Source organism: Phyllobates terribilis, unplaced genomic scaffold, assembly GCF_046119375.1.
Source record: "Phyllobates terribilis strain yellow unplaced genomic scaffold, ASM4611937v1 Scaffold_2__4_contigs__length_985480577, whole genome shotgun sequence".
Taxonomy (NCBI): Eukaryota; Metazoa; Chordata; class Amphibia; order Anura; family Dendrobatidae; genus Phyllobates; species Phyllobates terribilis.
In genome coordinates this window covers 454,302,601-454,316,611 of record NW_027362762.1, presented here as the reverse complement: position 1 = coordinate 454,316,611, position 14,011 = coordinate 454,302,601, and the positions used below count along the sequence as shown (strand labels likewise).

At 43.7% G+C, this 14,011-nt stretch overlaps 1 protein-coding gene across 4 annotated transcripts in view; it reads left to right on the top strand.

Annotated features, from left to right (window-relative positions):
- The window catches only part of VAV1 (vav guanine nucleotide exchange factor 1), a 156,940-nt gene extending 143,608 nt beyond the window's left edge, over positions 1 to 13,332 (top strand). Inside the window, exons 22-27 of one of the 4 annotated variants that reach the window (XM_073665646.1) lie at positions 2,636 to 2,673; positions 3,198 to 3,314; positions 3,440 to 3,527; positions 11,309 to 11,420; positions 12,369 to 12,523; positions 12,638 to 13,332. In XM_073665646.1, coding sequence (XP_073521747.1) covers positions 2,636 to 2,673; positions 3,198 to 3,314; positions 3,440 to 3,527; positions 11,309 to 11,420; positions 12,369 to 12,523; positions 12,638 to 12,691 — 564 coding nt within the window. In that variant the 3' untranslated portion in view covers positions 12,692 to 13,332. The remainder of the gene's footprint in view (positions 1 to 2,635; positions 2,674 to 3,197; positions 3,315 to 3,439; positions 3,528 to 11,308; positions 11,421 to 12,368; positions 12,524 to 12,637) is intronic. The other 3 variants (XM_073665644.1, XM_073665647.1, XM_073665645.1) reach the window with 3 other exon arrangements.
- The last annotated feature ends 679 nt before the right edge of the window (positions 13,333 to 14,011 follow it).

Below are 14,011 nucleotides of genomic sequence, written 5' to 3'. Positions count from 1 at the left end.
TCTTTGGTTCCCCCCATCTCCTCTATCCAGGCTGGGGCAGCACCCTGGTGCATTTAGGCCCCCTTCAGGACAGGAGTGGTGTAGTGTTGAATGGTGAAGTGGTGTCCTGAGAGATGCTCCATCCTTACCTGGAAGAGGAGATACCACACCTCGAACTGAGGTGCAGTACCCCTGTGGCGACTGAACCCTCAGGGGCGCCACAGATGCTCTGCCATTGTTAATTGCAGATCCTCTCCAGTTCCTTCAGGTTGGATGGTGAATGTTTGTGGACAGCCATTTTCAGGTCTCTCCAGAGATGCCCAATTGGGGTTAGGTCAGGGCTCTGGCTGGGCCAGTCAAGAATGGTCACAGAGTTGTTCTGAAGCCAATCCTTTATTATTTTAGCTGTGTGCTTAGAGTCATTGTCTTGTTGGAAGGTGAACCTTCGGCCAAGTCTGAGGTCCAGAGCACTCTGGAAGAGGTTTTCATCCAGGATATCTCTGTACTTGGCCGCATTCATGTTTCCTTCAATTGCAACCATAAGTCCTGTCCCTCCAGCTGAAAAACACCCCCATAGCATGATGCTGCCACCACCATGTTTCACTGTTGGGATTGTATTGGGCAGATGAGCAGTGCCTGGTTTTCTCCACACATAGCGCTTAGAATTATCATCAAAAAGTTCTATCTTCGTCTCATCAGACCATAGAATCTTATTTCTCATAGTCTGGAAGTCCTTCATGTGTTTTTGAGCAAATTCTATGCAGGCTTTCATATGTATTGCACGAAGGAGAGGCTTCCGTCGTGCCACTCTGCCATAAAGGCGCAACTGGTGGAGGGCTGCAGTGATAGTTGACTTTGTGGAACTTTCTCCCATCTCCCTACTGCATTTCTGGAGCTCAGCCACAGTGATCTTGAGGTTCTTCTTGAGGTGTGCCTTTTGAAATCAAGTCCTATCAGTTTAATTAAACACAGCTGGGCTCCAATGAAGGAGTAGAACCATCTCAAGCAGGATCACAAGGAAATGGACAGCATGTGACTTAAATAAGATTGTCTGAGCAAATAGTCTGAATACTTATGACCATGTGATATTTCAATTTTTCTTTTTTAATAAATTTGCAAAAATTTCTACATTTCCGTTTTTTTCCGTCAAGATGGGGTGCAGAGTGTACTTTAATGAGAAAAAATGAACTTTTTAGAATTTACTAAATGGCTGCAATGAAGCAAAGAGTGAAAAATTTAAAGGGGTCTGAATACTTTCCGTACCCACTGTATTTTCTAGGTCCCTGCACATTGTGCTGTATTTGCTGTGGATTTATAGTCTTTTTTCCAGCTGCAAATCCACAGCGTAATACATTAGTGTCTGTACATGCAACGTCTTTTTCAGGCTGCAGAAACCACCTAAAAAAAAACATCAGAAAGCTCTCAAAAAATGAACATAAGCATTTCTAAGTAAAAACGACTTGCTGTGCATACGGTGTGTTAAGGTTTCTGGCTATTTCAGGTTTCTAAAAAGCCAAGCGGTTAAAAGAAAGTGACCTGACCAATCTTTTGCTTTTTTACGCTCAGAAGGTGCTCAATGTTTTTTTGGAGCATTTTGTCATCATTTTGCTTAAAAAAATGATAGCGGTTTCTTCAGTATTCAATGGAGTGAAAAAATCGTCCGAAATATGACAGTAAAACATCTATAAAAAAAACATGAGAAAACCCTAAAAAAATGCTGACAGCCAAAACTGTTGGAAAATTACTCAGGAAACAACCGTAAAAATGGCACAAGATGCACTTCATACCCTAGTAGTTAAAGGGATTTTCTCACAAACAAAGTTCATTTTAAAGTTGATTTTAATTAATACATCTTGGAAAAATAACAATTTCCACAATTGGATGTGTTTAAAAAAATGCTTCTGTGCGGAGATAATCATATAATTGTGCTCCTTCTATGTCCTGTGTAATGGCTGTGTGTGACCGTGCAGGAACATGGTCTGATCATACCACATCTCCTGGGCAGGGGGGGGGGAGAAAAAGAGTATACAGTCAGGACAGCATGAGATCACAGCTGATTCTTTTTGTGAGGTAAAACATTTCCCTGCCTGTTTTTACGAAATGTTTTACCTCAAAGAAAAAATTATTTGCCATCCCGTGCTGTAATGGCTGTATACTTTTTTACTTCCTCTCCTGCCCAGGAGATGTGGTATGATCAGACCATGTTCCTGTACGGTCAGACACAGCCATTACACAGTACACAGCAGGGGCACATTTATAAGATTATCTCAGCAGAGGAAAAAAAAAATTAAACACATCCAACTATGGAAATTATTGTTATTCCAAGATATATTGATTAAAATGAACTTTGCTTGAGGGAAAACCCCTTTAAATAGGTACACAAATCTCATCTACATGTTGCGGATGACTTTGCCCATTAATTGACATGCAGTGCAGATTTTTCAAATTGTCAAATTTTTTTGCGCAATTTATTGTGAACTTCACCCTTGCAAAGCATAAGGTGAAGCAAGCAGCAATTCTGCAAGAAAATCTATGAATTTGTGAACATTTTGTTGGTTAAAAAGGTGAGCAGGGCAGGTGATCAACCCTTTTAAGGTATTTTATATTTTTCTTTTGATTATTTAGCATTTCAATATTTAATTTCAATTACTTACAGAACGCGGTTGCCTGCAGTAACCTGTCATCCTTTATTTGGTAAGTGCATTGATTTTTGAACATTTAACCCTATAGTAAAAACTTAAAAATATGGAAGTGCAGCCACAGCTCTGTAGCAGAAGACTCTATTCACTTTCTAGTCCTTTTTTTCAATTTAAAATAAGAACACAAATTGTTTCTGGAAGCACAATGGAGGCTCCAAATGTTATTGACTGGTTTTATTAGATAGTATGCTAGGAAAATGGCTGTGGTCTGTAACTCAATGTAAAAAACAGGTTTTCAAAGGTTTTTATTGGTACAGATTTGCATAGACTAACCTGTAGATTGGTAGTTGTATGTAAAAAGAAGTGCACTAATACTAAAGCCAACATCATTAGCTTCAAATGACATACATTTAACCTATTCAATGCCAGATCCTCACCGTACGAGAAGTGTAAAGTATAAATAAATAGTATTTCTATTTTCTTTTATCTTTTTTCCCCTCTCCAATGAAATGACCCAAGCTATTCAGATCTAATTTGAATCATTATGAAATTGTTAGAATGATCCCGTTCTGTGTTTAGGTATGCGGGTCCAATGGAGAGGAAAGAAGCTGAGCATCTCTTGGCCAGTCGATCTGATGGCACTTTCTTGGTCAGACAGAGAGTGAAAGACTCTGGAGAATTCGCAATCAGCCTAAAGTAATATATCTGTTCTATTCTACATTGTACTAATGATTACAGTGTAATATAAGGAATGTTTTTCGGTTGCTTGCTTTGTTGTGGTTGACATGCTCTGACTCTTAGCTACACTTCTATATTCTTAGATTTAATCAGGAAATCAAACATATGAAGGTGACCGTTCTTGAAGGACTCTGGAGGTTGACAGAAAAAAAAGGCTTCAAGGGACTTCCTGTAAGTGAACATTTTCCCACGCTGTTACATATATTTAGCTACATCAAGATAGCTGATGTCTTTTAATACAGAGGAAATATGAGATCCATGAGAAATCGCATCTATCATTGAGGAATAATACTTAAAGGGGTTATCCCATGAACAAAGTACATCTTAAACAAAACACTGTGTGCACAATCATTAGATAATTTTTTTGTTCAGGACTAATTTTATTATTGAACAACTACAGTGCTGTCGGTCAATCATAAAGGTTAATAAACCTGAATATTTAACAAAGTAATAGTGAGTCTTTCTTAGGAGAATATCTATGTGTACACAATTATTGGGCAATTACTAGTGTGCAGAATTATTATGCAACTAAGTGAAAAGCGTAAATTTTCCCATCTCATTTGTTTATTTACATCCGTTACAGTGAAAATAATAACTAAATAACTCAAAAATGTACAAAAATACATTTCTAGCATTTAAAAAAAAAAACAATATCAGCACCAACCACAGCCTCTCACATACTTTTCAGGGAGATTTAGTGTTTACCTACACCGTAAATCTCCAGTTTAAGAAGGGTCCACAAGTTCTCAATAGGGTTTAGGTCAGGTGAGGAAGGGGCCATGTCATTATTCTTTCATCCTTAAGGCCTTTAAACCCCAAATCATTGTGATATGGTGTGTTTTTTAGTTTCTTAATGGCTAGCCAAGCAGCGGAGACTTCTATGCATAAGGTGGAGCATTGTACTGCATAAAAATTTATTGTTTTCTTGAAAGATGCAGACTTTTTCCTGTAATACTGATTGAAATAATGGACTTCTAAAAACTGGCAGTAGGTTTTGGGAGTTTATTTTGAGTCCATTTTCAACCTGAAAAGGTCCAACTAGGTCATCTTTAATAATACCAGCCCATAGCAGTACCCCACCTCCACCTTCCTGGCGTCTGAGTCGCAGTGAAAGTCTGTGCATGTTACTGATCCAGCGATGGGCCCATCCATCTGGTCCATTAAGAGTTACTCTCAACTCATCAGTCCATAAAACCTTTGATAAATCTGACTTCAGATATTTCTTTAAACAGTCTTGATGTTTCATCTTCTGTGTCTTGTTCAGTGGTGGTCGGATTTCAGTCTTCCTCACCTTGGCCATGTCTCTGAGAACTGAACACCTTGTGCTTCTGAGCACTCCAGGAAGGCTGCAGTTCTGAAATATGACAGCACTGGAGGATAATGGGTTCCTGGTCACTTCACGTTTAATTCTTCTCAAATCTTTGACCGTTTTAATGTGCTTCTTTTTTCCTCAACACTTCAGATGGTTCTGCGATCACGCCCCAATATCTTAGGAATTTCAAGAGTTCTTCATCCCTCTGTAAGATTTGCAACAAGTTTTGACTTTTCAGAGTCAGTTAAATCTCTTTCTTGGCTCATTTTGTCTGAGGAAAACAAGCTGCCTAACAATTCTGCACACCTTGATAAAGGGTGATGTATCCTTCCCTCATTACACAAATACACATCAACTCATCTGTTTGATCCAATAAGCATTCAAGTTTATACAATGTAAGGCGGCGCTGTTCACATATAACGTTCCTCGTATACGATCCCGGTCACTGCCTCACATATCCACCCCCTCTATTCAAACTTGTGGGGTTGAACATTTGCCACCATACAGGGTGCCCGGGACAGGGCATCCGCGTTTGCTTGCAACTTCCCAGGGCGATGTTCTACAGAGAAACTGAAATTTTGCAGTGACAGGAACCACCTGGTGACTCGCGCATTCCTCTCCTTGGCATTCCTCATCCATACCAAGGGTGAGTGGTCCATCACCAATCGGAACTGACGCCCGAGTAAATAATAACATAGCGATTCCAAGGTCTACTTAATAGCCAAACACTCCTTCTCTACCATGCTATAGTTTTTCTCTGCCGGGACAAGTTTTCTACTCAAGTAGGTGACCGGGTGCTCTTCACCATTCACTTTTTGTGACAATACCGCCCCTAGGCCTACCTCCGAGGCATCTGTCTGTACAATGAAGGTTTCCTTGAAGTTGGGGCTAATGAGAACCGGCTGTCCACACAGGGCCAACTTCATGGACTGAAAAGCTTCTTCTGCCTGAGGGTTACACCAAACCATTACCGATTTTTTTCCTTTCAAGAGATCGTTCAGGGCCACCGTTCTCCCCGCAAAATTAGGTATAAACCGGCGGTAATACCCAAGGATGCCAAGAAACGCCCTCACCTGTTTTGTACTTGACGGTTTAGGCCAGTTTTTTATGGCCTCAACTTTATTGATTTTGGGCTTGATAGCTCCTCGGCCTATGACATACCCCAAATATCGGGCTTCCTCTAGCCCTATCGCACATTTTTTGGGGTTTGCCGTTAACCCCGTGGCTCTGAGAGAATCCAGCACCGCTTGTACCTCTGATAGGTGCGTATGCCAGTCGGTGCTAAAGATGATAATATCATCTAGATACGCGGACGCGTACTCCTGATGAGGCTTGAGCACTATGTCCATCAACCTCTGGAATGTAGCCGGGGCCCCGTGTAACCCAAAAGGTAAGACCACATAGTGGTACAGACCCTCCGGAGTTACGAAGGCGGTCTTTTCCTTCGCCGAATCTGTGAGAGGTACCTGCCAGTAACCCTTGGTGAGATCGAGCGTGGTAAAGTACTGGGCCTGCCCCAGTCTATCAATCAGCTCGTCCACCCTGGGCATTGGATAGAGGTCAAACTTTGACACTTCATTCAATTTCCGGAAATCGTTACAGAAGCGTAACGATCCGTCTGGTTTTGGAATCAGTACGATGGGGCTAGCCCACTCACTCCGTGATTCCTCTATGACGCCTAACTGAAGCATTTGTTTTACCTCAGCCGTGATGGCTTGCCTCCGGGCTTCGGGTACCTGGTACGGTCTTATTCGCACCCTTACCCCAGGTTCGGTGACAATGTCATGCTGGATAACCGTAGTCTTACCCGGTAGCTCTGAGAACACGTCGGTATTGTGCTGCACCAGCGAGCGAGCCTCCCGTCGCTGCTGTTTATCACTTATCCTGACCTCCCCCTCGGACGCTTCCCTGGCTGAAGGTAGAGAACTCTCTGGCGATATGCCCAGGGTGACGTCTGTAACTAAACACTCTCGATCTTTCCAAGGCTTCAGCATGTTTACATGGTAAAGCTGCTCAGGTTTCCTCCTTCCGGGCTGAAACACCCGGTAATTTACATCCCCCACTTTTTCTCGAACCTCATATGGCCCTTGCCACTTGGCCATGAGCTTACTCTCGGCTGTGGGTACCAGTACTAACACCCGATCGCCCTTGTTAAAAGACCTTATTCTGGCTCTTTTATTATATGTGCGCCTCTGGGCTGCCTGGGCATCTAACAGATGTTCTTTTACGATGGGCATGACCACCGCGATCCGTTCCTGCATACTAGCCACGTGTTCAATTATACTCCTATGTGGAGTCGGCTCTTGTTCCCATGTCTCTTTGGCTACGTCCAACAGACCCCTAGGTTGTCTGCCGTACAATAACTTAAAGAGAGAGAACCCTGTGGAAGCCTGGGGTACCTCACGGACGGTGAACATCAAATAAGATAGCAACATGTCCCAATCCCTTCCGTCCTTAGAAACCACCTTTTTTAACATGGACTTGAGGGTTTTATTGAACCGTTCTACCAGTCCGTCGGTTTGAGGGTGGTACACCGAGGTGCGCAATTGTTTAATTTTTAGCAATTTGCACAGTTCCCTTGTCACTTTGGACATAAAAGGGGTCCCCTGATCCGTCAGGATCTCCTTAGGTAGTCCAAGGCGACAGAACATGGCAAACAGCTCCCGTGCAATCAGTTTTGCCGAGGTGTGGCGTAGTGGTATAGCCTCCAGGTACTGGGTGGCATAGTCGACGACCACCAGTATATGTTGGTGGCCACGGGCAGATTTTACAATGGGCCCTACCAAGTCCATTACAATCCGTTCAAAAGGTACCTCTATCACTGGCAGGAGTACCAATGGGCTACGGAAACTTGCAGTGGGTGTGGTCAACTGACATTCAACTGACATTCGGGGCAGGATTCGCAGTACCTTTTGACCTCCGTGTAAACCCCAGGCCAAAAGAACCGCTGCAAGATACGTTCTTGCGTCTTTTTTACCCCTAAGTGTCCACCCAGCACGTGTGTGTGTGCCAAATCTAGAACCACCCGACGGTACAACTGAGGTGCCACCAACTGTTCCAAGACCTCGTCCCTGATCTTATCTATCCTATAGAGCAACTCACTTTTGACTACCATGCGTGGAAATACAGTATGTGCACCGGGCTGTTGGGCTACGTCGTTTACCTCTACCACCCTTTCCCGCGCCTGAGTCAGGGTGGGATCCTGTAGCTGAGCCGTCCCAAACGTGTCCCGGGACACTTCCAGCTCGGGGATCGATGAGGTCTCCTCGACCTCTCCTGCCAGCACCTCTAAGGGAAACCTATCGGGGTCACACTCTGTCCCTAGGTTGGACACCCCTACGGCAGGTTCGTCGGGTACAGCACCTGTAATACATTTTACCGGGGGAGAGTGGATTTTGTTTTTCCACAGAGTCCAGAACAGGGGCAAGTCTCTTCCCAACACAGTCCCATAGGGAAGAGTTTTTACCACCCCCACCACATGTTTTATATCTGCACATGGCGTGGACAAAACTACCTCCGCAGTTGGGTACTCTCGGTGGTCCCCATGGATACACACAACCCCGACTGGCCGCCCACCGGGGTTGTCTCCTGCCACCAGCGACCCATGCACCAGAGTCACGAGGCTCCCTGAGTCCAGGAGGGTCTCCGTGGGGTACCCATTAACCAGTACCTGGCATAGTTGGAGTTCACTATCCCGGGGGTCGGCGCTCGCCGTGCAGACGGTCTGGGCATACATTGAGACCCAGCGGCTATATCCGCAGTCCATGGGTTCCGTAGTCAGGGGACAATTAGCAACCACATGTCCCGGCCCCTGACACCGCCAGCACCTAAGGGTGGAGGTACTGTTAGGTCTTATGACAGTTTGGGAGGGAATCGGTCTCCTGCCACTCTCACTCCGAGGCTCCCCTTCAGCACGGGTACGGTGCTGACTGTCCCCAGCAGTGGGACTCCACCCCTTTCCCGTCTCCTGAGTTGGCAGAGATTGGCGTGACAGCCGCGAGGGGGGCAGAGTCCCGGATAAAGTCCTGAGTGGCCGAGTAGCGCTCGATCAGGCCGACCACCTGGTCGAATGTGCCGGGGTCCCCTTGCCCCACCAAACGTTGGATAGCAGCTGGCAGAGTCCTCACCAGCCGGTCAACCACCACCCTCTCCACCATCTGGGCTGGAGACAAAGTCTCAGGCTGGAGCCACCTCTTTACCAGCTGCAGGAGTTCATAAGCCTGAGACCGGGCGGGTCGGGTCTCCACATAGGCCCACGAAAACACAATCTGAGCCCTCACGTATGTATTGACCCCCAGCCGGGCAAGGATCTCACCTTTGAGCCTCTGGTAGTCCTGGGCGTCCTCTCGACTTAGGTCGAAGTAGGCCTTTTGGGCATCGCCGACCAGAAACGGAGCCACCAGTTCTGAACACTGGCCGGCCGGTAGGTTTTCCCGCTCCGCTGTGCGCTCATAAATGGTCAGGAAGGCTTCCACGTCGTCCTCCGGTCCCATCTTCCTCAACGCTGGGCGAACCTTGTCCCGGGCCTCTCGCCGTTCCGGGGCTGATGCCGGATTGTGGCCATGCAGCTGCCGGTGGGGGTATGCCTCAGTCACACTGCCCGCATTCTCCACCAAGCTGTAAGGCGGCGCTGTTCACACCGTGCAGTAACTGAGGCAGTGACGTAAGCAAGTCCAACATAAACAGCTTTTATTCAGCAACTCACGGGTAAACAGAAAGTCCTCCGGTTCGCAGCCGGGTTAACATGAGTCCATAAACAACGGTTGCCGGGGGCAACGGCCGCGCCGGGCCGCTCAGAGCCTGACAGGTGCAGAGCCTTCCGGGGGGGGGGGTTCAGCCCCACTCAATCCTGCTAAGCTTTCCTGCTATGCTCCTAGCAGGTCCTAACATAGACCAACACTAATCCTTAGTGCAGGGGTTTTAAAGGGCCTGTGGCAAGAGCCACTGGAAAACCCGGGTTGGAGGGAGGAGGCTGCCCCACTGCCTCCTGTGACCTCCTCTAAGAAATGAAGGCCCTGCCCGGGTTTTACTTAATCTGCCTTAGCCAGATAGCCTGACCAGGTCATTGCTCACCTTCATTCCTGCATTGCAGCCGCAGGTGAGTTTGTGACTGCAATGCACTCCAATGGATTTAATAGGTCTCTGTACACAGTCTGGGGGATATATAACGTCCCTCGTATACGATCCCGGTCACTGCCTCACAACAGATAAAAGCAGGAAAATCAGCATAAAAATGATGATAAGGTAAAAATACTCACTTGCCTAATTATGCACACAGTATGTATTAAAAAGTTTTTCCTGTGTTTAGATAATCTTATAAATGTGTCCCTGCTATGTACTGTGTAATAATTGTGCCCAACCATGCAGGAGATGTTCCACTTCATGGTCTGCACATACCACAGCTCCTGGTCAGGGGTGGAAGTATAAGTTAATTATGATAAGTGAGTATACAGGTAAAACAGCAGGAGCTCAAGGCTACTACTTTCTGAGGTAACAGATTTCAGTCCTTACCTGAAGTAACACATTTCACTGCCTGAGGTAATGCATTTCAGAAAGTAGCAGCTGCGAGCCCCTCCTGTTTTGTCTGTATACTCACTTATCATTCATGACTTATGCTTGCCCCCTGGCCAGGAGCTGTGTTATTTGCTGACCATGAAAAGCATTATATGAATTGTTACATGTGAGTTATACAGTCATGAATAAGACTTCATGTCCATCATATGTGCAACTGAGCACCTGCCTTGTCTCCCCATCTCCAGTAGATCCTAATAAGTGTGCCAGTGTTCTGTTCATAACTATTATACTGTACTATGCAGGACTTATGAATGAAGCCTATGAATCAATCAAGATTCTTCTTCTTGATCTCTAAATAACGCAACAGGGAAAGTTTTCTCAACTTCATTCAACAACAGCTTGTACAACAATGAGTGGCAAGGGGCATGTGGTTGCTAACAGAGATTTAACATAGAACCGAGGCCGGGCCTAGCTTCAATAAACAACAGGATAGTTGAGCCTAATATGACTGTATCCCTCTAGACAAAAAAACTAGGGTGGAAGACTGCAAATATAAGGATATGCTCTAAATACCTAATCTGGAACAATAGGTATTGATGGATTATCAAATTTAGGGGTTGGGCAGCATATTGGCTCAGTGGTTAGCACTGTTGCTTTGCAGCACTGGGGTCTGGGTTCAAATCCCACCCAGGACAAGATCTGCAAGGAGTTTGTATGCTCTCCTCATATTTATGTAGGGGAGAACATATTCTGATTTCCTCCCACACTCCAAAGACATACCCATAGTGAATTTAGATTGTGAGCCCCAATGGAGACAGTAATGATAATGTCTGTAAATTGCTGTGCAATTAATGGTTCTATATAAGCGAGTAAAATAAATAAAGGGGAAGAAGTAAATGGAGAGACCTAACTTGCTGCCTTGTCTTTTTCCCCAAAAATCTAATATCTGGCAAGATCTTCTTTTTTTAACATTTTAAATGCATTGGAAAATTAAATACAATTGGTTGGGAACATGGACCTTCCCTTTAAAGTGCCACACATTTTACACATTACATTACAGATGAAATTTGGTCTTTTTCCTTCATATGGACTTTATTTGACTTTACATATATCATATTTCTACCAGGAATTGGTTGGTTTTTACCAACAGAACTCTTTAAAAGATTGCTTCAAGCTTTTGGATACAATGCTACAGTTTCCTTACAAGGAGCCAGAGAAGAAAGAAAATGTGAAATTGGGTAAAAATTAAGACAAGATGTTCTGATATAATTGACACACTTGAAAACCTTTTTAGTGAGGAATTGTTAGATATTATATGCTGCAATATAGTTACCAAAAAGGTTTAGTTGCTGAAATCCCCCAATCACAGGGACTAGCTGACCATTAATAGGAAGTGTTCATAAGCCCTCAGCGACTGTGCTAGATCGAATTTTGGTCTGTCAGTCAGTTTTTACAACCAGTGTTGCATCTGTTTTTGTAGTGCGAAAAAAAATTCTATTCTTCTGTCAAGTACAAAGTGCTAATAGGCGGCACTCGAATGACACATTAATAACATCAAAATCCAAGTGCTATCCATTTTTTTTCTCTAACCCATTCACTTGAATTGATGACTTAGATCCGAAAATTGGATCAAGGTAGGACATGTCTCTTTTCTGTATATTTTAAGAAAGGTCCCCCCCCCCTCCGAAAAAAAGATGACGTGAACATACCAATTGAAATTGTGTCTGTGTTCTGTCCAAGAAAAAAAAATACAGCATATGTACGACAAACACTGATGTGTGAATCAGAACTAAGGGAGCTAAAAGAGGTCCTGAAAAATAATTTGAACTGGACAAACACAAGGGTCCAAGAAGCTGATATATGTAGAGTTGTTTAGTAGGGTACCTCCACTGGATCACTTCTGTTTCAATGGGAGGACATTGGCAAACCAAACAGAAAATACATAACCATTCATTTTCTTCCAGTTATAAGTCAGGATAAAACAATTACAAAAAAATGTTACTATTTCATTGTGTAAATCAAACAAGTGGGTCTGTGAAAGAAATAAAGGAAATAAGTCACTTACTGATGAAATAGCTGTTATTAGTTCTGAATAATGGAGGATTAAATATATTGAACTGGTTGCAGTTGTGAACAATGTACATCCCTCATACAGTAACATGTTCTGCCATTACCATTTTCTTAAGCAGAACAAAGGATGAAGTATTTAGGATCGGCTCGAGCACGTTATGACTTCTGTGCCAGAGACAGAACAGAACTGACTCTAAAAGAAGGAGACGTTATCAGGATCCTAAATAAGAAAGGACATCAAGGGTGGTGGAAAGGAGAAGTTTATGGCAAGGTAAGAATGAAAAGAAGGAATTAAAATACAAACAAAAGCTTCGTTCATTAAACATGAAAATAAAATCAATTATTTTCGTCATGTAACGTGTAATATATTGTCTTTTATTTACAGATTGGTTGGTTTCCCTCAAATTATGTTGAAGATGACTTTTCTGAGTACTGTTGAGTTATCAAATTTGTTAAGAAGAAAAGCCACAGAAGATCGTTCAGTTCAGACACTGAGAATTCATCATTTTTAAGTCTAGTAAATTATAGCAAAGACTTGTACCACTACTTCCCTTAAGCTTTTGCACAAGGCGGTTTTGAAGGCACTTTTACATTGGATGTCAATCAGCTTTCTCAATGTTGTCCCACAACTAAAGTCTTACAGAGACTTTCAAGGACATATTCAAAATAACAGATTATAAACTAAGGTATTGTATATGGCTATATTGTCACATTTCAGAAATAAACTGACCTATGTTCTGGTGAACATAATTACTCATGGCTTTGATAGAATACTTAAGCAGGGGCGTATTACCCCCTAGGCACTGGAGGGCGGGTGCCTGGGGCAGCAAATTGCGGGGGGCGGTGCGATCGCGAAGGAAAAAAAATTATATATTTTTTAAACCCTCTTTCCCTTCACTGAGCCATGTAGCAAAACTGGCGTTTTTTGAAAATGGGGAAGAGAAATCCAATATGCGAGCATGCAGCAGGGGCAGAGGAGGACTAATCAGCATCCTGCCCAAACTGAAGAAAATACATCCGAGTGGTACAGGAACTGTGATGACATGGGGAGTGCAGGTTGTGTGGACTATGGGGGTGCAGACTGTCCCCCATCCTGGTATTTATATATATGTCCTCCATCCTGGTAGATATGTTCCCCATCCTGGCATAGATACTGTTCATGTCCTCTATCCTGGTATGTATAGTAGTGTGAAAAAGTGTTTGCCCCTTCCTGATTTTTTATTCTTTTGCATGTTTGTCACACTTAAATGTTTCAGATCACAAACAAATTTAAATATTAGACAAAGATAACACAAGTAAACACAAAATGCAGGGAAAAAGAAATTAAGGGAAAAAGAAATACAAACCTACAGGGCTCTATGTGAAAAAGTGTTTGCTCCCTAAACCTAATAACTGGTTGGGCCACCCTTAGCAGCAACACTTGGCCCACTCATATGTCCCCCATTCTGGGTCCATCCTAGTATATATGTCCCCCATCCTGGTGTACATATAATATATATGACCACCATCCTGGTATATATGTTCCCCATCCTGGTATAAAAATGTCCTCCATCCTGGTATATATGTTCCCCATCCTAGGCCCATCCTAGTATATATGTCCCCCATCCTGGTATATATGTCACTCATCCTGGCCCCATCCTAATAAACAGTGGGGCAAAAAAGTATTTAGTCAGCCACCAATTGTGCAAGTTCTCCCACTTAAAAAGATGACAGAGGCCTGTAATTGACATTATAGGTAGACCTCAACTATGAGAGACAA